The sequence below is a fragment of the Patagioenas fasciata genome, chromosome 8, assembly GCF_037038585.1.
Source record: "Patagioenas fasciata isolate bPatFas1 chromosome 8, bPatFas1.hap1, whole genome shotgun sequence".
Lineage (NCBI taxonomy): Eukaryota > Metazoa > Chordata > Aves > Columbiformes > Columbidae > Patagioenas > Patagioenas fasciata.
This window is the reverse complement of record NC_092527.1, coordinates 34,313,887-34,339,271: the sequence shown is the minus strand read 5'-3', so window position 1 is coordinate 34,339,271 and position 25,385 is coordinate 34,313,887. Positions and strand designations below refer to the sequence as shown.

The 25,385-nt window shown below is 48.4% G+C and overlaps 2 protein-coding genes across 6 annotated transcripts in view; one reads left to right on the top strand and one right to left on the bottom strand.

Annotated features, from left to right (window-relative positions):
- The window catches only part of AFAP1L2 (actin filament associated protein 1 like 2), a 73,614-nt gene extending 58,438 nt beyond the window's left edge, over window positions 1-15,176 (top strand). For 2 of the 5 annotated variants that reach the window (XM_071812173.1, XM_065843423.2), the window contains exons 6-20: window positions 495-578; window positions 3,001-3,206; window positions 3,797-3,976; window positions 4,565-4,654; window positions 5,398-5,482; window positions 6,678-6,782; window positions 7,451-7,662; window positions 9,358-9,503; window positions 9,869-9,980; window positions 10,931-11,170; window positions 11,254-11,431; window positions 11,693-11,860; window positions 12,135-12,316; window positions 12,915-13,037; window positions 13,397-15,176. In XM_071812173.1, coding sequence (XP_071668274.1) covers window positions 495-578; window positions 3,001-3,206; window positions 3,797-3,976; window positions 4,565-4,654; window positions 5,398-5,482; window positions 6,678-6,782; window positions 7,451-7,662; window positions 9,358-9,503; window positions 9,869-9,980; window positions 10,931-11,170; window positions 11,254-11,431; window positions 11,693-11,860; window positions 12,135-12,316; window positions 12,915-13,037; window positions 13,397-13,423 — 2,138 coding nt within the window. In that variant the 3' untranslated portion in view covers window positions 13,424-15,176. The remainder of the gene's footprint in view (window positions 1-494; window positions 579-3,000; window positions 3,207-3,796; window positions 3,977-4,564; window positions 4,655-5,397; window positions 5,483-6,677; window positions 6,783-7,450; window positions 7,663-9,357; window positions 9,504-9,868; window positions 9,981-10,930; window positions 11,171-11,253; window positions 11,432-11,692; window positions 11,861-12,134; window positions 12,317-12,914; window positions 13,038-13,396) is intronic. The other 3 variants (XM_071812171.1, XM_065843421.2, XM_065843420.2) reach the window with 3 other exon arrangements.
- A 245-nt stretch (window positions 15,177-15,421) lies between these two features.
- The window catches only part of VWA2 (von Willebrand factor A domain containing 2), a 29,166-nt gene continuing 19,202 nt past the window's right edge, over window positions 15,422-25,385 (bottom strand). The window contains exons 11-15 of the mRNA XM_065843752.2: window positions 23,884-24,465; window positions 23,007-23,558; window positions 20,917-21,039; window positions 16,481-20,194; window positions 15,422-15,549 (exon numbers count right to left, since the gene is read on the bottom strand). Coding sequence (XP_065699824.1) covers window positions 20,061-20,194; window positions 20,917-21,039; window positions 23,007-23,558; window positions 23,884-24,465 — 1,391 coding nt within the window. The 3' untranslated portion in view covers window positions 15,422-15,549; window positions 16,481-20,060. The remainder of the gene's footprint in view (window positions 15,550-16,480; window positions 20,195-20,916; window positions 21,040-23,006; window positions 23,559-23,883; window positions 24,466-25,385) is intronic.

The following is a 25,385-nucleotide window of genomic DNA, read 5'->3' as shown; positions in this document are numbered from 1 at the left end:
CAGGCGGGCAAGACCTCTGGGTCTCGGGGTCCCTCTTTCATCAGCAGGATTCCCGACTCTCCACCGGGAATGCCTCTGCCTTTCATTTTACAGCTCTGGCAAATGCTGCTGCTTCCCTTTCCTCCTGGGCTGAAATGTGTTAAACTGTCCTCGTGGTTGGCTGTGTTTGCATAATTGAAGGGTGCGATAAGAAACAGAATGAAAATGCAAGGGGCAATGTGACTGCCAACTGAGCAATAATTATTCCATCTGAAACAGCTCATCAGCCCTGGCTGATTTTAATTACGATGACAGTGGTTCTGTTTTAAAGGGAATTGCCTTTTTTGAGGGGATGGGTTGCAAACGTTCCTGTTTGAAGTCTCACTGTACAATGTGCTCCTCGCAGGCCAAGAGGGGAGCGCGGGGCTGAGCTGACTGACGCCCTTGTTCTTCACATCTGCTTATCTGTGGCTTTCTCTCTTTGTCTCCCTTTTTCTTTCCTTTCGACTGTGCAGGTCTTTTTGGTAGGCTTGCTGCGGCTGGACCCAGGCCAGGGTTGCAGGTTACTGAGGGCGTTATTTATGCCACAATAACGATGGGTATGGCATGCTTTCCAAACCTGAGGTGCTTTCTTTAAAACAAACAAACAACAACAACAAACCAACAAAACCAAAACAAAACTCAGTTTTAGTGGCGGTGATCAGGTGCCTTCCCCTGGTATTGCACATGATATGCATGGACGTTAACCACCTTTCCCTTCTCTCTGCCCATGCTTGATGTACACAAGGCAGCATTTTTGTGTGCCTTTCGCCATGCTCAAGATGATAATGAAGAGAACTTCCCTGGTCTTTATTCCCCCAGTTCTGGCCACTGATGTGGAGCTGATATGTGGTAATGCTGGCTGTATTGACAGGTTCAGCGAATGTTGAAGGTTCTCTGCTCAGGGAGAGACAGCTCTGGGGTATGAGATGGTTGGAGCTTCCCGCATCGTGGTGTTGATTTAGCTCCCTGAGAGGCTGTGGGAAGACAAACAGGAAAGCAGAGGTGGATTAGATGAAGACATCCGAGGACATGGCTGCCACTCATGTCACAGCAATGAGAGGATAAAACTGTGCTCTTTGTTGAAAGTGCCAGTAGGTGGAAATGGAGACATTGTACTGAAGTGCCTGAGAATGAATGCACAAGAATGACTTGGGACTGAGTGAACCTTAGTAGTGATGACAGTGTTGTCTCGAATCACCCAAACAAAACTTGTCCCAGTTTCCCAGCTACACACTCTGGAAAACACCTTTCCATTGTAAGGCCATAGCAGTGTCACCACACCAGCAATGGCTGCAGCTCTTCAAGCAGAGAAAAGCTCATCTCATGAGCTTGTGGTTGATGCACAAAAGAGACGCAAGGGCTCCTGCTGAGAGAAAGGTGGCAGCCTGAGACCTAATGCTTAGGTGAGGGGCACCAGAGACACCCAAAAGGGGCCGGAGGGGCAGTTAGCAGCAGCCTCATGTTGCTAAGGAGGAAGGTTTAGAAGATGAGGTTCCCTTAGACATCCTTCTGCTGCATAAGGAATGGCCCCTAGCAGTGCAGAGATTCAGCTTCTTGGTATTTCTAGGAATGAGAAACCTCAACGCTTTTACTCCATCTGAATTTCTGCCCAGGGTTCCTGTGGACAAGGCTGGCATAGCGATAATTCGTTGGGTGGTAATGTTTTCTCATTAAAGATGAACAATCCAATACATTGAGGGTCTGGAGATGGTAAGCCAGTAGTCTGCTGTCAGCACCATTCAGAGAATTTGAAAGGGAGTATTTGCTTTTTAATAAGTTTGTTTAATTGGTGCAGCTCTGATCACTTGAGGGATGTCATAGAGTGCGATTTGACTGGGGGTAAGGCTATAGCTTTGTTACTGCTTCTCAGTTCCTTTTATTTTAAGAACGAGTACACCTGACTTAAGAAATGTTCTTCAGTGAAGCTTCTAATGCTTTTTTTTTTTTCCCCTCTTGCTGCTTTTCCTCTTTTTATTTTGCCCCAATCTGATAACGTTACTTTCATATGGATATTAAGATCCTATGAGAATCAAAATTAGATTAAATTCTGGTGAGGGAACCTTAATGATATTCCTCTGTGCTGTAGGACAGGAATGCAAAACCCTACACAGATGCTGCCCAAACCTTACCATCTTGCTGTGTGAGCTTACCTTGCAAATAAGAGCCATACTGTAAACACCAGCAGAGCATTGCAAATTCCCCTGCAGTCAGTGGGAACATTTTCGTTGTTTCTGATGAGTCTGGTACCAATAACCAGCTATTCCTATCAGCTGAAAACTCCAGTAACCTACAGCACATTAGAGCTGGGTATTGAAAAACCTAACTCATCCTAATAATGTAGCAATCCATTTAGGAGTGAACATGAAAAATGTGAATACTGTTATTCACAGCTGCCACTTATGACTAATTTTTGCTGCTGCAACAGTGTAGTACTTCAGAGCCCCTTGCTGCCCCTGGGATGCTGAGAGAGACCTGTTAGCCCAGAGAGGGAAAGCAGAATGACATCTCAAATACAATAGATCATTGCTTGCTGCATGGCCTCACAAATACCATCTTTACTTCTGACATTCAGAGGACAAGGGCTGATTGTAGCTTACTGTTGCCTTAAAAATTGTGTTTGGTTTGAAATGGAAAGTAGAAAGAGCATCTTTAGGGTGGGGGGGGGGGAAGCAGCAAACATCAGAAAATGTCTAAGGGGATGTTCTCAAATTTGTGGTCAACTGAGAAGTGTCTTTTGAGTGTTTGCTAACTGAGACCGTTAGGCACAAAGCATTGCAATGAGATTAATACTGGGCTAGAAAGAAAAGAAAAAACATCTATGAGGGTTATTTTCCTGTTGATTTTCCTCCTGTAGAAGAGCCTCAAAAGACACATCCCTACACTGGAAGCTTTTGCATGTGTGAGCATGGCTGAGGCAAACAATAGACTCAGAGTTGTCCTAGAAATGTATTTAATGACAGAGCTTTGCTTTTGTTATAGAAGATGGTGAAGCTGTTAGTAGCTCCTATGAATCTTACGATGAAGAGGAGAGCAGCAAAGGCAAGTCAGCAACCCATCAGTGGCCATCCACGGAGGCCACCATTGAGCTGATGAAGGATGCCCGCATCTGTGCATTCCTGTGGAGAAAGAAGTGGCTGGGACAGTGGGCAAAACAGCTGTGTGTTATCAAGGACACCAGGTTGCTGGTGGGTAGATCGCTCACTTCACTCTCTGTATAAAGCAACCTATTTTCATGAGCTGGGGAGGGAAGTGGCACCTCAGGGCATGTTAAACAGCTGGCAAAACCAAAGTACCTCTAGAAAGAATGCTTCAGAAACCGTGTCCCCAGAGATTTGGGGATCTCATTCCATTTTCAGAAGGGATGTGGGCATGGGGCTGCGGAGGAGGGCGGGGCACAAGGGCACATTTGTGGCCAAAATCCCAAACTCCCCAAATGCCTAGAGATGCTTTTTGGGGAAATTTTTGGGGTGGTTAAGCAGAAGGGATGCTTATCACACTGACTAACCACATACTTGACCCTCTAGCAGTATCTGTGAGAGGTATTTCAGACTATTTATGCATGTACATAGATGGATGTGTATCTCTATATGTATAGAAATGTCTTGTGTGTAGTCTGTGTAGACATCTCAGCCTTATAGGACCTATAGGACCTTCTTGTCTTCTGCACACTTAATGTGTGGTTGGACTGAGCCACTTCTAGAGTTGAGCTCACACCAGCAAGCCAGAGAAGTCTCCTTCTCAGCTTCTTACCTGCCCTGCCATCTTCCTTCCCCAGTGTTACAAGAGCTCCAAAGACCATAGCCCTCAGCTTGACGTGAATTTGCTGGGCTGCACTGTCATTCACAAGGAAAAGCAAGTGAGGAAGAAAGAGCACAAGCTGAAGATCATCCCCACCAATGCCGACGTCATCGTGCTGGGGCTGCAGAGTAAAGACCAGGCAGAGCAGTGGCTCAGGGTCAGTGGTGCCTTCAGGGCTTGCCCCACGGCTGCTCCCACGCTTCTACCCCGGCTTTGCTGGGAGACCGTATCTTATCTCAGTCCTGTCCTTGGATGCTCTGTCTCCCTTCCTCACTGCAAGCCTGTATACAAGCACACCACTTTATTTCCATGTCCTGGGATAGCTTCTTCCTGCAGCTCCGTGCTGCCTTCTGCGCAAGGGAGACTGTGGAAGGACCTCCCAGCTCAGCTGCTGTGGCAGGAGGGATGTCTGGGGTGGGTGCCCAACATGAGTTGGCTGAGGACAGGAGGAGAGAAGAGGCCCTTTCCCTGAGATGGCAGCAGAAGGAGCCCTCACAGAACCCTGGGGCAGCAGCGGGGCTGTGAGACGCCGGGGCTGCCTTTGCTGGCAGGCTCTCCCCGGCTGGCTTGGGTCCAGCGGAGTCTGCTGGCTGCCTGCTGCACCATCAGCAGCATCCCCAGCGTCCCAGGGAGCCTAAATCATGGCTGTCCCAGCCTGCCGTGGTTTTGCCTGTCCCGGGTGAGGAAGAGGTGTTGAACCCATTACTGCAGCTCTCTCACAGGTGATGGCTTCTCCTCTGCACAGGTCATCCAGGAGACCAGCGGTCTGCTCTGTGAAGGAGGCACTGAAGGCAACCAGTACGTCCCAGATTCACAGCGTCTCAGTTACCCAAAGGTACACCTTGTCTCTACAGTGAAAACGAGCACTTAGGCTTTTCCATTTGTTCTTCTAATAAATAATAGCAGTAGGTGAGGTAATTTTATCTGTGCAAAGACTGATATGAATGTAACCAGGCCCCTTTTCTGCTGAAAAGTAGTGTTATTGGAACAATCTTAATTTTCCTTTGCAATCTTAATTTTGTTGCCACATCTTTCCCTAAAAACTGACTCCACCAACCAGTGAGAAGCACTATCTCATCTAACAGGGCAGTTGTGCTCACCAAGAGCTTCGGAAGAGATGTAGACCCTTGGACACCAGGGCTTGGACCAGTCTCTAGTTTAGGTTTAGGTGACATTTCCCTGGGGTCAGCTTGTTCCAAAACACTGGGAGGAGAAAGAAACCTTCTTGAGTCTCTAGGGGACACACAAAATGCACCTGTTTGCGTGTCTGGCCAGTTCCTCTGCCCATGCCCTCCTGTGGGGACTGGCAAATGCCCCCACCAGCCTGGCTTCAGGGCAGGAGGCAATAGGGTGGCACCAGTGGTGCTACTACATCATCTCAGAGTTGAGCCTAGCTGGATCATGTGTCATATCTGCCCATGTTGGGCTCAGAAACAACAGAGAGGGCACAGGGTGGGAGAAAACACCTGCAGCTGACCTTGTAATTTAGGAGGGGGGAAAAAGGCACTTGTGGCAGGTGCCGGCTGGAGGAAAGGGTCCTGTGCATCTGCAGAGCTTGTGTCTGGTGCTTGTTGACAGGTGGAGGTATCTGAGAGGTACTCTGCGGCCTCTGAGAGTGGGAGCAGCACGGACGGCCACCCAGAGACAGCGGAGATAAAAGATGGTAAAACTTTACCCTGGGAATGGGGGTGAAACCAGGCCACTGGCCCTGCACATGCGGTGAGGGTTTCTGTAGTGTCTCCTGCCACCGCCACCCCAAAGTGACCTGTTGCAGGGTGAAAGCTGTGTGTGTATTCACTGCCTGTTTTTTCCGGAATGAAGTGATAGGTGCATGTTGGCGTTTCTTTGCAGTTACAGAGTTGGGATAGGGTTTGAGAAACCTGGGTGTGATACCTGCCATACTACGCAGATCCTGTGTGACTCTGGGCAAGTCACTTCGTGACAGTTTGAGATGGCGTAAATCCAACCTAAGTGACTTTCCTCAGAGGCCTCTGCGGAGAAGTTGGAGTACCTGTGTGAAATACTGAGCTGTCTCCAATGGGAGAGTTACACCTTCACACTAGGGCATCTGACTTTAGGATTTGAGCTCCATTCTACATCTATAAGATGAGTCAGTTAAGTACGTTATGAGATATTCTGTTAGAAGAGTGGTGGGACCCATCTACGTATTGAAGAGAAAGAGAAAGAGAAATCCATGCTGAGGACTTGCTGGAGCCACCCAACAGATGGAGCTCGGCTGCTCCGCCCCTCCGCATTAGGATTTCATCATTTCGTTGTGCTACAGAGAAAGAAAATGCCCACTGAAAACATCCAACTTGGTTTGTTACCAGGACTGCCAGATGATTACACAGCCACAGCCATGTTCACACACTGACTGATGTGCTCAGCCAGAAAATGCTGAAGAGCCTCTTTGGGCATAAACATTCCCCTCCCCACCCTGAGCCCCTCTTTTAGAAAGGAAAAGACTTGAAAGCCATACATATTTATGGGTAATGATTTTTAATTCAATTTTTTGTAGTGTAAGAAAGGGAAAGGTGGTCAGCACCTGCCCAGCAAGACCTAAGCAAACAGCCTTCCCACAGCTCCTGCAGGGACTGCTGTTTGGTCAGCACTAACCCACATTTAATGCAATATAGATTCAGTGTTTTGGGCACATCACTTAACTGAGATGACTTGTGCTGCTCACTCACCATCTCCCTGGGCTTTGGACTATTACAGCATACCCCTGAGTTGCAGGTTTGCTCTCTGCAAGTGATGTGTGTGCCACAGGGCTGTTGGTTGCAGGGCACCCAGCTGGGACAGTGGGCTGTGAGTTGGGAAAGCCCCACATACATCTTTTTCTTTTTCCTTTCTGGTAGTTAAGAAGAAGTGCACAACTGGCCTGAAACTGAGCAACCTGATGAACCTTGGGAGGAAAAAATCCAGCTCCCTGGATAGCCCAGAGAGATCCCTGGAGACTTCCAGTAAGTAACAGCATGAGCGCCAGCATGAGCGCCTCTGCAGGGACTTGTCTGAGGGCTGGGTCTTGCTGTGCAGGACAAGGATGTGCACCAGGCATCATCCCCTTCAAACACACATATGCCAAGCTGTCCTGCTGTGGGAGGCAGGAGGTCACAGTCTGCTTGGTCTGTGCCAGTAAATCCATGCGGATTGTGGTGCCTCTTACACATGAAGGTGACTGTGTGGCTTACAAGGGCAGGCAACAGCTCACAGGGCGACCCAAGAGGAATAGCAGGTAATACCAGACATGCATGTGGAGGGCACCTGTGCTGCCTTTCCTGGGCATCAGCCCAGGGTGTGGGAGTCAGCAAGGAGAGGGTTCTGTGGATCAGCTGGTATTCACCACCTGGGAACAACTTCACCCAACCATCTGCAGCCAACTTGCTGCTCCAAACCTAACCTGAATTTCAAGAGTTTTGTTTTGAACAGATTTTTTACCATTTTCACCCTGTTTTCTATGGATAGGACAACTTGTCTTTTTGATTTTTACTCTTTATTGTTGTCTGTGGTTTTGTGTTGTGCGGTGATCTCAGAACTTACTCATCAGACATCCCTGTGCACACAAACAAGTTTGAATTCCTTCTCCCTGTGGGGTGGAAAATATGCCTAAGTAACCTGTGCTTGCTTGCAGGTTACCTGAATGTGCTAGTGAACAGCCAGTGGAAGTCCCGCTGGTGTCAGGTAAAAGATGGTCACCTCCATTTCTACCAGGACAAGAACCGAAGCAAACTGGCTCAGCAACCCCTGAGTTTGGCAGGTTGTGAAGTTATCCCAGAGCCAAGCCCTGATCATCTCTACTCCTTCCGCATCCTGCACAATGGAGAAGAACTGGTCATTCTGGAGGTAGGCTGTATATCTCCAAGCACTCTCTGCTTTAAGTCATCAGCTTGGCTGTCTTAGTAGGCCTAAATGCCGGTGAGGTCCTCCAGAGGAACCCTCAGTCCAGCAAAATAGAACTTGAAGCGTAGGACTTCGGTTCATCTGCCTGTGGTCACCTAGAAGGTGTCCCACCTAGCTGGGAATCCAGGCTCTGTCTGATGCTGGTGCCCCCAGAGGACCATTTGGCCTTCATCTTAGGCACTCATCTTAGGATGGGGTGAAGGGTCCTCTGGAGGTGCCCATCTCTCTCCACTGACTACAGGATAAGGTTATATGGGATACATTTCAGGTGGTTAATGTTAGATGAGAGGAGTGCCACTTAGGGTTCTGAAGCTGTGGTTAGGATGAACACAGAACATCATCTGAAAATGTAGAGTCCCAAAGCCATGGGTCATGGATCCCAAGTAAACCAATCACAAATCTACCCCTGAAAGTGCAAGTGAATTCATCTCCATCTGTTACTTTCCTTTGCCTGCATCCAGGGCTGTTTATCTCTAATCTTAGTTCTCTCTGACGGCAGCGTGATTATAGTAGGAGGTGGACAATGTGAGCAATTTCCTGTATTTTTCCAGTGGGTGGAATATTTATAGCTAAACAACTGACTTAGACTGCCTGCCATGAAGTTTGAAGGTGTTTTTGTTTAGCTTCTGATTTAGGGAGTGTCTGTGTCTAAGAAATCTTGCCTAATTACAGATGTAAAGAAGAGGTGCTTGGAAAATTTACATTTTGTGAATGGAAGAATCTGTATTTTATTGAGATGTCAGACTCAATGTACAGGCTGCCTGGCTGGCTTCCCAGGGACTGAAGTCTCTGCTAAGTAAAACAGATTGGAAGCTTAAAATATACCTTCCAGTTTGGGATACTGTTGCCCTGAATTTAACTTTGTGCTTACTGCTCCAACTCCTCAAATCAAAGCAAAAGATGCAAAGATGGCTGCATCAGCCCACTTCTTCTTGCTTCAGGTAGAAATCCCTCGCTCCTGGGAGGTACATGTGGCTTGTTGCTAGAGCTGACTTCAAGGCACCATATTTAACTCTTAATTTTGCAGAATGTCAGACTGTTCACTGCAGCTGGGAATTTGGTACTGACCATGTTATGGCAAGGGACACTTTTTAAATTTCTTCTCTGATCCCACTGTAAACTCTCCCCTGTGCAAACAGCCCTGGAAGAGGTTTGGGCTCTGGCTTAAGGAACTCGCAGGCTCTCTGGTGTGCTCGGGTCTCCCTGCACGTCGGTGTTTGGCAATCCCATTGCTGCACTCTGCTGGTGCAAAACAAAACCCGCACGTTCTCCTCGCCAAAGCCAGCTCCCCACCAGCATCTCCAGCCATGGAGACTGACTTCTCTTGCTCTTTTAGGCAACCGAGTTGATAATTGTAGGGAAAATGCAGATTGAGTAGAAATTTTAGGAAGGAGTTAAGCAAAGAGATGCATCCATACATCTTCCAAATTTGCGAATCAGTCCATACACAGAACGGTACTACTTTCTACTTTTATTGTGGTCTCAGGTTTAATACAAACACTTGGCTGCTGATCTGTCCTCGTGCAAGCCCAGAGGACTGCCAGCATAGTGCTCTACCTGAGGCTAAGTCAGCAGTAGTGTGGGGAGTGCAGAGGAATTGCTGTTCCAACCTGTACTGTCTCTCTGATCACCTTGTAGGCAAAGTCCTCAGAGGAAATGGGCCACTGGCTGGGCCTCCTCTTGTCGGAATCAGGTTCGAAAACGGACCCGGAGGAATTTACCTATGATTACGTGGATGCTGACCGGGTTTCCTGCATTGTGAGCGCCGCGAAGAACTCCTTCTTGTACGTCAGGGGTAATGTGCGGGGCTGCAGGGACTGGTGGAGGGGAAGCAACTGGGGTGGTGGGTCCCTCCACTTGTGAGAGGGTGGCTGCCGCAGGGTTGGGGCTGCACTCACGGCTGCGACTTGGTTGCTTTCTTTGAAAGCAGTGTGGGACAGAAGAGCACTTGTTGTTGTCCCATGGTGACATATCTAACCTGAGCTGCAGCTGCCATGGGGTTGGTGGCATGTGCCCAGGTGGCCTTTGCAGTGGCAGGTTGGTGGGGTGGGCTTGGCTTGGCCACAGGCATGCCCCAAAATCTCAGCGTGGCACGGCGAAACAGCAAGACCGATCTCGCCTGATGGGATGTGCTGATGCCTGTTGACAGCTTAATGCAGAGGAAGTACTCTGAGCCCAACGCCTACATCGACAACCTGCCGAAGGGCAGGATGCAGCAGGAGGAGCTGTACGATGATGTGGATCTGCCAGACCTGCCTGCGGTAAGGTGCCCAGCACTGCAGTGAGCTCTGCAGAGATCATGGGCAAACATCTGACGGGGGGGAGCCTCCAGCAGTGAAGGGGGAGGGTTTTCAAACTGCAGCGAAGAGGATTGCCAGCTCCTGGGGAAATCCAGGCTTTTGCAAGGGGGCAGAAGCGGGTGCTGGAGAGGAGAGTGGTTTCCAGCTGTAGCGATCCTCAGGCAGCTGGGATGAAACACTGCAGTTTCAATCAGCAAAAAAGCATGGATCATTTGAAGACAGTTGATTCTTTGGAACCCAGTCTGTCAAAATACCTCTTGATATCTCTGAGAGCAAGTCCTGTGTATAAGTCCTGTGTGTAAGGGTGTTGGTCTCTTCTCCCAAGTAGGAAGTAATAGGATGAGAGGAAATGGCCTCAAGCTGTGCCAGGGAAGGTTCAGATTGGATATTAGGAAACATTTCCTCACAGAAAGAGTTGTGAAGCAGTGGAACAGGCTGCCTAGGGAAGTTGTGGAGTCACCATCCCTGGAGGTGTTTAAAAGGCATATAGATGAGGCTTTTAGGGACATGGTTTAGTGCCAGAGTTAGGTTATGGTTGGACTCAATGATCTCAAGGGTGTTTTCCAACCAAAACGATCGTATGACAAGAAAGGCCACGCTGGGGAACAGGGACATCACCCTGCAAAAGGCAAAGGATCTGCCAGGAGCTGCTAGAAGTATAACAGTGTGAGATCCCTGGGTGAGGCTGCTGCTACCATTGGAAAGATTTGGTGAAGGAGAATAGGAGGGGACTATCCATGAATACACCAAAAAGCCCTGTAAGAAATGACTTTGTTCCTTTAGAGCACTTGAAGGTTTATGGCAAATACTCCAGCTTGCCTGTGATGCTGCTGCTGCTGCTCTGCAATGAGACTTTGTAGGTCTGACTGCAGTAGATGGTCCCTTTTCAGGAGAACTTTCTCCTCTTGCAGGAAGAAGTACCCAAGAGTGAGAGCAAATCGGAAGGGGATCAAGACAGAGTGTACCTGGATCTCACCCCAGTGAAGTCTTTCTTACACTGTGCTGGCAAGAAGTCATGCCAGCCTTCACCCCTCAGCTCACCATCTTTAGAAAGGGCTGCCAACAGGCCTGCAGCAGAGAGCACCGCCGAGACAGCCCTCATGGCTAAGGAAGCCGACCCCTGCAGTAAGGCAATGGAGACCTTGGAACAGGTACTGTCCTGAACCAGGGGGCCAGGCTTCATCAGTGGGCCACATCCTCCCACCACATCATCCCACTTTGTTTCCCCCTCTAGAAAAACCCAGAGAAGCTAGAGCCTGATGAAGTGCTGCCACGGACACCTGCCGTCAAAATCCAGGCGCAGCAGCAGAACATCGCTTTCCCCCAGCCGGCCCCCGAGCTGCCACCAGGCGCAGTGACAGCGGGCAGTCCCCAGCTGCTGCCTGCACACCGGCCCAAGATGCCGCTGCCAGGTGAGCAGGTGCCATCTGGGGCAGGGACATGGAGCAAGGTGGTGCTCCAGGCATTGAGTTTTCCCTGTGGTTCAGCTTGCCGCTACTATACTGTAGCTTCATAGTGTCCAAGGGGCTGATGAGTCTCCTGGTTGGTGACTTTTCCAAACCCTTGTTCATTTAGTTTCTAAGCTCCTGGAAAGGTGTGGTGTTTTGTTTTTTTTTTTCCCCTCCTGCTTTTTTCCCCTGGCTGAGCTTGTTTTTGGTGGATTGTGTTTGCAGCAGCAGCAGTGGAAACCAAGCTGGGCAAGAACAGGACAGAGGCGGAGGTGAAGCGGTTTACGGAGGAGAAGGAGCGGCTGGAGAAGGAGAAGGATGAAATCCGGGCTCAGCTCACCCAGCTGCGCAAGGAGAGGCGGGAGCTGAAGGAAATGCTCATAGGCTGCACAGGTAGAGTGGGGCAAGGGGTGATGTGTAGAAATGAGCCAAACTGGGACCACAGCGAGGGAGGGGGCAACAAACTTCACCCACCTGGGTTCACAAGCAGCAGCAGGGGGGGGGGGAGACTTGGTGCTTTGAGCCAAACCACGTAGGTCAAATTGCACTAGAGCAAGAACTTGCTCTGTTGCACTCCCTCTTGGGGCAAAAATATAAGAAAAATACACACGACATGGTCCCTGCTCCCCTCATGAGTTCCTGGCTGACATTGTTACTCCTTTCACAGACAAGAGCCTGGAGCAGAGGCTGAAGGAGATAGAAGAAGAGTGCAAAAGGAAGGAGAGCCGGAGGGTGGACCTGGAGCTGAGCCTGGTGGAGGTGAAGGAGAATCTGAAGAAGGCAGAATCTGGCCCAGTGACACTGGGCACTGCCGTGGACACCACGCACCTGGAGAACGCAGCCCCCCGGGTATGTGGGGGCACTCCCAGGCTGCACTGCAGCATCCCAGCAGTTTGGACATTGCACAGTCTCAGCCTGCTTAATATTATAACGAATAACAATATTGTATTATTATAATATATAATCTCATATATATTTATAGATTAGATTTATATATTTATGTTGATTATTATAATATAAATATAATAAGTATGAGGTAACAGCAGCACTGGGGAAGCGAAAAGAAGCTGGGATGCAGGTGAGCAGCTGTATTTCCCTGCAGATGCTTGAGCAACACTGTCAGGGCCATGCAGCTCTGACTCCAGCTTCTTCTGTGCTCAGCTGAGCTATGGGTAGTTTTTGGGTGGAGATTCAGGCACTAAATTTCTTCCTGGGAACCTGGTTCCAATGAAATGTAGTGCCTGAGCCCTGCTCTGTACTAGTGCTTGAGTCCTCATACCACATGGCACATCCTGATGTTGGTTCAAAATCAGTGTGACACTGAAAAATGCTTCTCAGTGCAAGTGGGCTGTGACTGTTGAGCTTTTCTAGATGGTGGTGAAAGGCAGCAATCTCACTCAGCAGTCTGAAGTAATCACGATTTCTATTATTTTTGTTGTGGATTCAGGCAAAAAGCAGCAGCCCAGCGAACAGCGCAGAGAGCTCACCAGTCAATTCAGCAACAGCTTTAAAAAACCGGCCTTTATCAGTCATGGTGACGGGGAAAGGAACAGTCCTACAGAAAGCTAAGGTAACACACCTATTGGGACAGGATTAAATCCGTCTGGACAGATGCTGCTTTCCCCTCCTGCAGTGGAGCAGAGTGGCTGTGGTGGGATGGTGGTGTGGGTCTCACATCTCCGTCTGGGATGGACTGAGCACCACTCAGAGCAGGCCAGCCTGGTTTTCATCTGAGTCTTTTCACCTGGGCTTGCCCTGGCTGTGATTTAAATTAATAAATACATGTATTGCTTATAAGAGAAACATCCTTGGCCCGCCCTGTAGCCAAAAACATTGGTAGCAGATAATAGGGTTGATCCTGTGCACATTACAGCTACCGTGACTTGGCAGATTTGCCTTTTGACTAATTTACTTCTATTTTTTTGGCAGGAATGGGAGAAGAAAGGAGCTAGTTAGAACCATGTTTTTCAGAGATGGACTAAAGACTGGAATTGCCATGCATGGCCAAGGGGATTCAACCATCTGTAGGTGGAGGCTGGGTCTGCAAACACAACCACACACCAAGCTCCTCCTCCACATCGCGCCAACTGCTCAGATGCAGCAACGGAGTCAACAGCTGCCAACAGGAATTATCCCAAATGATCTTGCTCCTTCCAGACAAGTCCCAATCACGTAGCTAAAACAATAACAACCAGTGGCAATCTTTGCATCAAATTCCTAACCCAGTTGATGTAAACAAGAATGTTACTGTACATAGGGGTGTTTTGTGTATTTCTACTCTGAAGGGTTTATCAATGAGTTATTAAGGTTTCTTAGTAGCTACAGTAGTGTGTTCAGAAGGGGCCTCCACTATTCTTAAGTCTCACCTGTCTTGCTGCCAGTCATCACTCAGCTGCATTTTTTCCAACCTTCAGTTGAGGGAAATATCCATGTGTGAGCAATGCTTGAGACACATAAGAGAAGCACACAGCAGCCCGTCCAGGGGATTTTTAATCGGTGTCCTGATGGATCTCAACACATGTGCTTGTTCCTACCAGCCTCCTGCAGATTTTCCAGAATACTGAGGAAGATTCCTGCTCACCTTCTCATGCTGTAAGTTGAGTTACAGACCAAGAGCTCTGGGCAAAGAAGATCTGCCGAGCAGATTCAGTTAATTTTCTTGAAGATCTTATCTGCTTCACCTGAGGAGTTTGTTCTGGGGGGGGAAAAAAAAAAAATCACATTTGAATGCTTATTAATAATTTATCAAAGGCTGATGGTCCTTCAGCCCTGGAGCCCAGGCTCAGTAGCTGAGTTTACTGTGCCAGGGCTGTTTTCGACCCCTGCAAAGCTAAAGCAGCGCTGGTCCCCTGGCTGGGTTGTTCCTGGGGTCCTGCAGCTGCACCAGTGAGCTTCACCCAGAGCCAAGGTAAACACAGGCAAAACCTTGTACCTTCCTAACCCCTGAAAACCTCTGACAGACCTGAGGCGACGTCGAGCTTGTGGTGGCACTGTGGGGAGTGAGGCTGTCCTGCTGAGGTGCTCTGGGCTTGCTTGCCACCACCACAGGGCTGGGGTGCAACAGGGCACTCAGTCAGGGTATCTGGAGGTAAGAAAAGTGTCCTCACTCCTATTTTTACTTAGAAAGTCTCTGCTGCAGTGCGCAAATAGAGGAATTTGCTAATGCCAGGCCTCAGGAGTTCATTGGCCCCAGCTCTCAGTCCCATCCCTGTGCAAGGTTTGCACATAGGAAAAACTCATGCAAATAAACCACTGAAAGATCTGGCTCAGAACCCAAGCAGCTTTCCTCTCAAGCACAGCAAAGCCATGGACACCGTGACACTTTTGTTTTGACCCATGATGAGCTGGCAGGAGACCCCCACTACACCCTAAGTCTCTGTGTAGTACCATGCCCTCACCATGCACCCTGCTGTCGTCCTCCAGAAGCTGTCCAGACATTTCACAGTGGTACTGAGACAGCAATGGACGAGAGCAGCTCTGCTTTCCCCACCACAGCCCGGTCAGCTTCAGTGGTCCTGCTGGGATGTCTCCATCAGGGGATGGTAAACTAGGCAAGTCCTGAGCAACACCCATTCCCCAGACAAAAACCATTAAACAATGTCTCTGTGTCCCCATTGTTTTCCTAACTCAAGGCATTTCCTTTGTTGTAACTGTGACCTATAAAGTGGCGCTTTAGAGGGTTTTATAATAAAATGTTGAGTATATTGTGCGACCAGTGTGTTTTTTTTCTATGCAGATGTGGCTTGTCCCTACTCCCCAGTAGATTTCAAGCCTATCAAACCCCTGTTAGCTATGCAGTCTACAATTGCAATGGACTATATTTTAAGTGATTTAGTCCTCTGTGGTGACTGCACAATCAACCAAAAAAAAAATTGCTATTTTTCGGTGGGTTAACTGTCTGCAATAACCCAGACAATTTGCATGGATACATGTAACTCCTACCTGTACCTCAGTAGCATGGTCCTTTTGCACGAAACAGAGAAAAATGCAGCCACTGCCTTCCTTTGGCCACTAGATAGCAACTGTGTGCCAGGCTTGGTGCCTCTTGCAGTCACTGAAGGGAAAACCAGGATGGGGTTTAGCTGGAAAGGAAGGAAAAAAATTAGTAAAATAGGTAGTTGAGGCCAATCTTTACAAAACAGACACCAAACCAGGTATGTTTCTGAAGAGCTTTTGGTGGCTCCGCTCCCACAGAAAGCCTGTGAAGGCACAGTAGATATGGCACAAAATACTATATTGAGGACGCTGGGCCAAAGACACAGCTGTGTGAGGAGACAGAGCTGCTAGGGAAGGAAAACACACCATTTAATGGTTATTGTTATTGCTTCGCTAGTTTTTTTCCCATTGTAATTCTCACCTGTGCATGATGCAGCCAGGCCACCACGGAGCCCACAGTGTGTCAGGAGCAGAAGCCCATACTCTTCTAGAAGGAAATTTGCTGCTACAAACCATTTTTCTTAGCAAGTTTCTCACATGAGTACTTCCAGTTCTTGCTTGGGATTCATGGAGCAACCCTACAATAGCTACTGGGAGATCCCACCAGCCTACCTAGCACATCCAGAGAGCTACTAGATACTGGTTTTCAATTACGACACAAGTGCCAGATTTGGAAAAAAAATATATACACACATATCTCTATCTATCTATCTATCCATCCATATATCTATCTTACTGGTGTAGAAGTTGGCCTGAAAATTTATATAAGTTGTCTGGGGGTATAAATGAAGTTAATTGTACTGAAAAGAATAAGATTGCAGGCTCCTAGCAAGCTGACGAAGCTGGGTGGCTTTAAGAAGAACATCAGCAGACACGGTGCCAGCGCTGCAGGACCTTACACAGGCTGTCCCTGCGTGTTGGTGCCCAGGGAGGGTGGCACAGTGGGGTCCACATCCCAGCTCCCCCAATGCAGCCTTTACAGTAGAGGCACCAAATGCATTTGGTCATCACAAGCAAGCGAGATTTTCTTTGCTGAGGGAAGGTAAGACTAAAGGGGATGAAATTCACGGCACTTACCTAAATACCAGTTTCTTGTAGGAGAAACTGGCTCTCCCCTGAAGTCAGCACACAGTCCGTGACCAGCCAGGGTTCATCCAGCAATCCTATGGAGTCAGAGGAAATCACAGCTGTTAGAAACAGCTCAGACACCTAAAAAATACCTGGCACAGACCCCGTCCCCTGCGCTCCCCTGATGCCAGACAGGATTAGCACTGGCTCTGCAGGGACCAACACTGACCCAGCCTCAAGGGAACAAGCGCCCATCACGTAAGTTCTCATTAAGTATTTCTGATTAAACCACTGCAAGTCTGTGAGAGTGAATTTAATATGGGATCATGTCAGAGAGCCAAGTCACGCTGTTTAAATTAAAAATTGCAAGAGAAAAGGCCTAGAAATTAGCCATGACCTTCAACTCAAATGTTTAATGAAAAAGCAAAAAAAATACACCACACCCAAACAGAAAAGAGCTCCAACAACTGCTCAGTAATGTCCTGCTTGCCCATGGGATCAGCAGGTCTCTCCAAGACCATCCCATACATCCTGATCCTGTTATCAGCTTGGCTCTCCCCATCTCCTCCCAACGCCCCGATAGCTCCTTACCTTGCAAAGTGCTCTGTCCTACACAAAAGGAGGGCTGGTGGGTGCTGACACAGCAGGTCTGAGCAACCATCCAAGGCTTCAGCAATCAGCTACATTTAGAAGGAAGGTCACAGTCGCAGCACACAGGGATCTCTGGGGCATTTTTGGGCACAGAGACCTCGGCCAGATGCACCCAGATGCTCAGGGTTGGGTTTTAGGAACCCGCTTTCCTGAAACTCCTCTGCGAGTTTCAAATCTTCCACACCACCTCTGCTTGAGAAACTGATGCACAGGGCTGGATGTTTCTCATCCAGCATGAGATTTCAGTCTGCATTTCCTGAATCGCACTTAGAGATTCGCCTATCTGTGTTTAAAACCAACAGGATGGTACAAATGCAGGGTTTCCCCCAACTCAGGACCCAGGCAAGCATCCCTCGTTCCAGTAAAGCCCATGCACTCTAAAAATGTAATTACTAGCTACATAATAAAAAGAACGTGCAAAGGTAATAGCCAAACCACATTTGCCACAAGTTAAAGTGCTCAACAGCACTGTACATACTATCCTGCAGGCAGAGAAACAAGGAAAAGGCTTTAAACACCTGCACGAGGCTGGGAAAGCACATCCCAGCTCCACGGCTGTGTGCCCGACATGGTAAATACGCTTCAGTTTGAGAGGGAAGACTGATCCTGCAGAGGACAAGTGCCTCCGAGGAGTGAACGAATGATGCTGTTAGATAATCTACAACAGAGAAGCCTCCAGGGAGCTGCAAATCCAACGACATAACAGGACAGGGAGGGTGAAAAGTGACGGTACCTGACCCTCCACACAACAGAGGATGTGCAGGAAGGCTGGGGAGAGTTTTCAGAGCAGGCTGGTTGGAACCCAGCCAGCTCCACAGATGTTTCTCCACCATAAAAATACAAACCACGTCTTCAGATGTCAGCTCTGAGCCTGATCTAGCCCATTCTCCCTAAACAAGAGACTACTGACAGTTTCACAGCAGAGGCAATGCCTAGCTACAGCCATGCCTAAGTAACATTAACAGATTAGATTCTCCGTCTATCCCAAATGTCAGCCCTTCAACTAAGCCCCTGTTTTGCTGTGCCTTAAGACACCATCTACTAGAGTGGCAGTGAAAAGAAAGAGGAAAGTCTCCTCTTTCTCCTAGCCTGGCTTCTCCCAAGAGGTACAATAGTGCTGCTCCTATCTCAGTGCCAGCTTTAGGCCATTCTTTTGACAATGAACCTGCGGAGTAATTTGTGTCTCTCTTTGTGCATCTAATGTTACTGTTCAAACACGGGGCCAGGACATCTGCGTGAAGGGATTTTTCTTCTTCCGAGAACAACAGACGCTATTTTCACAAGCACTGTCAGTCACTGTTGATGTCTCTGCCTCAGCCCTGTCCAGAGCTGCTCCTGCTCTCCCGAGGTGATGGACACCATGGGAAAGGCAGCAGAGAACAACCCAACAGTGTGAACCACAGGCCCTGGGGGAGCAATTACGTAAATTTTACAGCTCCATGGGTAAATTGATCTCGTGATCCAGTGAGAACGATGCTCTGAAGGATGCAGGCATGTAGCCAAACTGTCTTTGGAGACACATGTGAACCATCACAGCTCACCAGCTTGTGCTGCAGAGACCACTGCTGCGCTGGGACAAGATCAATTAAAGCAACGAGGGGAGGCAGAAATGCCATTCAGCTCATCCAGCTGGGTTCAGGACAGGACAAGTATGCTGTTCTCATCAGCCAGCTCCAAAAGGAGAGTGAAGCAACATGGCAAAGCTCAGAGCAATAGAAACAGCACCAAAAAGAAAAGGTGAGACTTGACCTGGAATGGGCAAGAAAGAAAGAATAAGAGAAAAACATTCACTGGCAAAGTAGAGAGCAAAGCAGTGGTCAGCAGGAAGACAAAGAAAAGGAAAATGGAAAAAATGGGGGAAAAGGGGAAAAAATGGGGGTGAAAGAGAGGTGGGAAAAGAAAAGGGGGGAAATAAAGGGAGGGAAAGGAAAGTATCTATGAGATCTCGGAGGAGAAGTCCAAGTCTTTTCCTCCTCTGACCTGCACGTTGCCTACACTCGTATGAAGCTGCTCAGAACACTGTTCCGGTCCTGTCCCCTCCAGGTCACTGTGGCTGGCAGATAACAGCAAAGCTGGGAGGGGAAGAATGGAGTTAAGCCTGAAAGCAGATAGACCAAGGTCCAAAGACCAGCAGGATGGTACAAACCATGGCTCCATCCAGGACTTACAACAGACCATACCTTTATTTGGAAATGGCTGGGGGATTGCCCTTACCTGGTGTGTTTGCAGCACAGGTAACTGGATTTGACCTGGGCCAAATCTAGAAGAAAAAATAGCCAATGCACCTACCAAGAACAACAACAGACACCGACTGCCACAGCTCTGCTTCAGAGCTGCATAAACCATCGAAATCTCTTGCAAAACCAATCCTTTTCAAACCTCTCCTTATCAAAAATACGGGACTACAAAATGCCCAGGAAGCTAAAAAGCATATTCAATTAAGAGAAGAAAGCAGCATGGACAACTCACAAAACAGAACAGAGACTCATAATGAGTTCTCCTTCCTCTTCCTTGTATTTCTCTTTCTGTGTGTAACAACCATTCACTCCAGCACCTGGCTCCCAGTGCATGATCTATGTTACCCCCCTTCAGCAAGAGCTCCAGAATTGCTCAGATTTGTACATATTTTTAGATTAACTCAAAGATCTCTCAAGAAGTCCATTTAAAAAAAAATCCAGAATAATAATCTGGATACGGAAATACAAAATGCCAATAATAAATACTTGAACACAAATATTTACTTTGATTAAAAAAAAGAATGAGAGCACTTGAGAAACCCAGTTTGTGCAATACAGGAACAGGGAACAGCCTCAGCGCAGCCGCTGTGCTGGAGCAGCTCAATCACTGCCCAGGGCAGTGGTGGCTTTGGTGACTTGCTGGATCGTGCCTGCGAGTGGCAGTGAGTGTTCCCAGATGGGTAGCTGGAGCACTCAGCACATCAGTGTCTCTGATCCACGTGTCTTCTGGTGTGCCGGGAGGCTCTGGAGAAGTGCTGCAAACCACCTGAACTCCGTTGCACGTGGGAGTGAACAGGAAGGACTGGGGATCTTGGAGAATCACCGCGGAGCACTCCTGTTGCACAAGAGAAACACAGACATGGGATAAGGGCTTTAGGACCAAGGCATAAGTTCATGCTCAATCCATTAAAATACAAGAAGCATCCTCTTGGCCTTAGTGGACAGAGGTTAGAGAGAACTCCTAGGCCCAAAGCACAGCACTGCGGGGGAAAAAAACACTTAATTGAGAACTTCCCTCTATGGGCACAGGACCATGGCCAGGGAGCCAGAGGCTCATCACCTCCTGGCCATTGCTCCCCTGATGAAGAGGCAAAGGGGAAGCTTTTGCGCCACAGAAAGCAACGGAAGCAATAAGGGGTCGCACTTCAACAGATACAGCTGCCTCCCATTAAAAGGGAGCCAGAGCTTTCAATCTCAGGAATTAAGGAGGGTTTCTTTCTTCTAGTAGGGCTCTTGGAAAATGGGGAACAAACACAGTGGAAGACAACTACCCAAAATATTAGAATTTCAGGGGTGCCCTCACGGTGTGCTCACTTAGTGAATGTGTAAAACAGGACACAGCATCTTCAGAGATGCCCTTGTTCCTCTCAGCAGCCCAAACCTCTCCACTTTCCATGTGAGAGAGGCCACATCAGCACCAAGACCCGGCCACCAAACAGCTGTCCGAGAGTTAGAGCCACATTTCTGCTCAAGGGCGAAGTGGAGATGTGGGATCCGTGCAGGGGTGCTGGGCAGAACGGATAACACCTGCTGTGGTTGGCATCTGCTGATCCTTACTGCTCTCACAGTGGGGTCCTCCCCAGCCATGGCACTCGCAGCGGTAGCTCGCAGACCCCAGGATACACACGCCCTGGTTCATGCACGGGTTGGGTTTGCACAGGTTCACGGGGCTTTTTGCTTCTGCAACAAACACAAGCAGAACGGAAGGCTCAGGGACATCTACAGGGTGTTGACAGCTAGGACCTATGTCCATCGGGAATGCTGCAAAAATAACAGCAAACATATCCCAGACATCAGAAAATGTCATCTAGGGCTGATAGGATGGGAAAACCACATTAACACGGCAGAGGGTGCAAGCCTACAAGCCTGTCTTGACACAGAGGACAAGCTCCTCTGTGTTTAACCTGCAGAAGAGGAAGAAGAATGGTTTTGCTAAATGTTCCGATCTGGAGGTTAAGTTCCTAATGAAGCTTAAAAGACTGACATCATGCTAGGCTGAACGGCAAAGAAAAGCAAAACAGACCATTCTCAGCCTGGAGGAGGCTAAGAGGAGACCTCATCGCGGTTACAGCTTCCTCACAAGGGGAGAAGAAGAGGCAGGCAACGAACTCTTCTCTTTAGCAACCAATGACAGAACCCGAGGGAATGGCAGGAAGATGTGCCAGGGGAGGTTTATGGAGTCTTGGACTTGGAATAGAAGACTGAATGAAGGGTTTGTATCTTTATATCGCACTTGGTCCCAGCCTATCTAGTACGAACAGCGACTACCTGCACACGAAATGAAAGCAGCTATTCAGTCTCAGGAAATGGTATGTTATTACCCTGACTCACTGAACCTTGTTGGCTCTACCCCTTCATCTCTGGCATTTTAGTTAATTTCATGGTACAGTAGATTGTTTTTATAATAACACAGCTGAAAATACCACTGCAATAGGAGCACATTGAAAAGCTCCAGGTAGAAGCCGTCTGCAGGGCCTGCCAGGAGAGTGGCTTCTCATCCTGAATAGACGGCGCTGTAAGTTCTTCCTGACCCTGAAGGAGCCACGGGCATGCCCAGAGATGAGAAGGACCTTTGATTGTGCCGTTAACCATGTGTTGTGCTGCTCAACGTGCTTCTTCATTTGATCTTACAAGTGGGTTAAAACATAACAAGACCAAATTCCTAGATGTTAAACTCAGACTATTTTGGATGAGAAACAAGGCACGGCATTTAAAAACAGCGAGAGAGTAGCTGGTGCAGCAAGGAACCAGAAGCACTTTCCCTACCACCACATCTGCAAACCAGGGGCTGCTGTCCTTTCTGAATCGCTCATTTCCATCATGCACAGGCACTGACACTCAGCATGCAAATGTTTCAAACTTGAATTCTGAGTCAGTTTTTTCCCAACCAGAGACTGGCCTGCAGAACTCAAGTTTTTCAAGGAAGTGCACCTTTTGTTTAGCACAAACGTGATCTTTTACACAAATATTTGAAAATTCTTCTCTCTTGAATGCTTTGGAGACAAGAATTTGATTCCATGCACAAAATCAATCACATGCTGTCTGAAGGCCCCTGTTTAACAGTCTGCAGGTTTCAAATTGGACAGATCCTGAATTTAGGATGAAATCCTGTGCAACACAAACAAAATCTTAAGAGCTTATATGAAAACTGCAGTAGTGGGACACAAAGGAGGAACAAGGGTGATGAGGCTGAAACAGAGGTTTCAGTCACCACTCTGTAGGTGCCTGGGCACGAAGCTGCTGAAGGACACAGCACAGACCTCACTCAGGGACCAACACTGCTGGCTGCAGAAATACGGCCCCTTCAGCTCCCCCAGCAGCACTGTAATGCGCAGCAAATTCTACAGGTTTAAACATCAGAAACCGAGTAAACTTCTTCTTCTTTCAAATAAGGCAGAACCTAGACCTGTCAGGGCTGGAAAGAGCCAGTCACACTAAGCCTTGTCTCACCTACTGGACAGAATCTTTGGAAAACTGATTCCTATTCCTATAGGATTAATTTGACAGTCAGCAGATTTATGCCATAGCTTCCCCATCTGTAAAATGCAAAAGGTAGTATCAAGCTCACTTGGTGAAGCACCAGAAAACCTATGATAACAACAGCTGGTGGCACCAGCATAAAGAGTGAGGATGGGATGTTCTCTCACCTTCACAGATTCTTTCGATGATAAGGTCTTGGTGATACTGCAGGTCTTCATAGGAGGAGATGTGGATCAGGTAGCTGGGAGACCCAGCAACCCTCAGCAGCATGTTCCTCTGTGCATCCCCAATGACAACCACAAACACCAAGATCCCGTTGTCCCTCAGCTGCTGTGCTGGGGGAGCCGCATCCTCCATGCTGCCTCCATTTGTGAGCACCACCACCACCTTGTTGACACCAGGTCTTGCTCCTTTCTGCACCGTCATCACGTCACCATAAATATGCAGCAAGGCCCTGCCAGCAGAGGCTGAGTCCCCAAGGAAGGGCGCTCGGTCGATGGCTTGGAGGACAGCTGAATTGCTTGTGTGGGTGTCCAAAGCAAACACTGTGTGAGCTTTGCTACCATAGATCACAAGGGCAATTTGGGTGACATCCCGGTTGATGCTGAAGTGCGAACAGCTGCTCCTGACAAAGCCCCTCAGCCGCAGAAAATTCTCCAGGCCAACTCCAGCCGAGGCATCCACTGCAAATGCTAAATCAAGAGACTGCGCCTGGCAGCCTGGATAAAGCAGTGCAAACACATTATTTTCCATAATATAATGTATATGGACTCCTTTCTGACAAAAAAAAAAAGGGGGAAAATGGAAGGCAGAATTAATCACTCCTGATCACTGACTGTGGAGGGTGATCTATGACCCTTTCACACCAATAGATGGAGATCCATCATAAACAGCAGTGATGGAAGGTTAGCCCCTGAATCTACGACTGACGCAAACAAAACAAGGATGTTCATCTTTCCATCCTTCCCACCTCCTCACTGGAGTTCAGCAGACCTCCTCATGGGCTGACAAACTCACTCCTCAATGCTCACATCGCAGTCTTACCTTCACGATTGTCCACACTGCAGATTCTTCTCTGCAGCTCTGGGATCTGGTTGAACAGGTCCTGAGGGTCCAAATAAGCAATTGTCTGTTTTGGATTGCCAGTCACCTCAGCCAGCTCTGCTCTCATGAAGCTGCTGCCTACAGCGATCAAGAAGAGATCTTGGTCCCTTGCGTACTTAGCGGCTTCTGCCACTGGATCCTGGGACTTGGAGTCAGTGAGCAAGACAACAACACGTGGGAGCTCATCCTGCATATCTGCAAAGACCGGGGCGCTCCTAAAACCATGCTGTGCAATGTACTGCAGGGCTCTGCCTGTCAGGGTTCTTCCTCCACTGAAATTCAAAGCATCAATGCTCTTCATGAGACTGAATGCATCCTTGTATTGGCCCACTTCAATGGGGATCATGACGGTGTTATTGTACTGGGCCACTCCCACATTCATTGGTGAGTCCTGGCCCATGACTGCTTGGAGGAACCTCTTGAGGAACGCCTTGTAGCGCAGGAACCCTTCCAGCGTGACCCCTGCCGAGCTGTCCACCAGGAAAAGGAGATCCACACCGCACTCGAGGCTCAGCTTCGGTGCTGAAAAGGGAGACAGCAGTTGATCATATGCGTGACAACAAGACAAGCATGCTGGGCACCTCTGCTGGGGTCTGCTGGAGGTCCTGTGGTGTGGAGAAGGGACATCGTGTCTAGTAACTCAAATAGTTTGCCAGACGTGGCATGAGCTGGAGAACAACTGTGCCAGGATTGCGCTTCATTTTGGTTGGATGCCACATAAGCCTCTAGAGACAGGAAACACCTATGGGAGTCTGGGGAGATTCATGATGGCAAATTTCAAACTAAAAATTAAAAGTCCAGTCTTAGCACTCTATGGAAAACACTCTGAGTTTTAATATCTCATATAGTGGAGAGAAGAGAGAGTCTTTAGCACTAGACCCTCATCTGAAACACCTTGAGACACTTTAAAGGGGAAGTCTTGATTCTGGGGAAAGTAAGTACAAAGCATTTTCTGAAGATCAGGACCTTCTTGGGCTTCTTACATTGAACGGCCAAAATCAGGAGTCCCTCCTGGGCCCATGTGCGCAGGGAAGGGACCAACAGACATACCTGTATGTCTCTCCCAGTCATAACCAGCATGAGAGAATCATAGAACAGTTTGGCTCGGAAGGGACCTTCAAAGGTCATCTAGTCCAAGCCCCCTGCAATGAGCAGGGACATATTCAACTAGATCAAATTGCTCAGAGCCCCGTCCAGCCTGGGCTTCAATGTTTGCAGGGATGAGGCATCTACCACCTCTCTGGGCATCCTGAGCCAGTATTTTACCACCCTCACTGTAAAAAATTTCTTCCTCATGTCTAGCCTGAATCTCCCCTCGTTTGGTTTAAAATCGTTACCCCTTGTCCAATTACAACAGGCCCTGCTAGAAAGTCTGTCCCCATCTGAGAACACTCAGCCTGTCTCCTGGAGAAAAACCCCAAATCTGCAGCCCAACCCCAGTC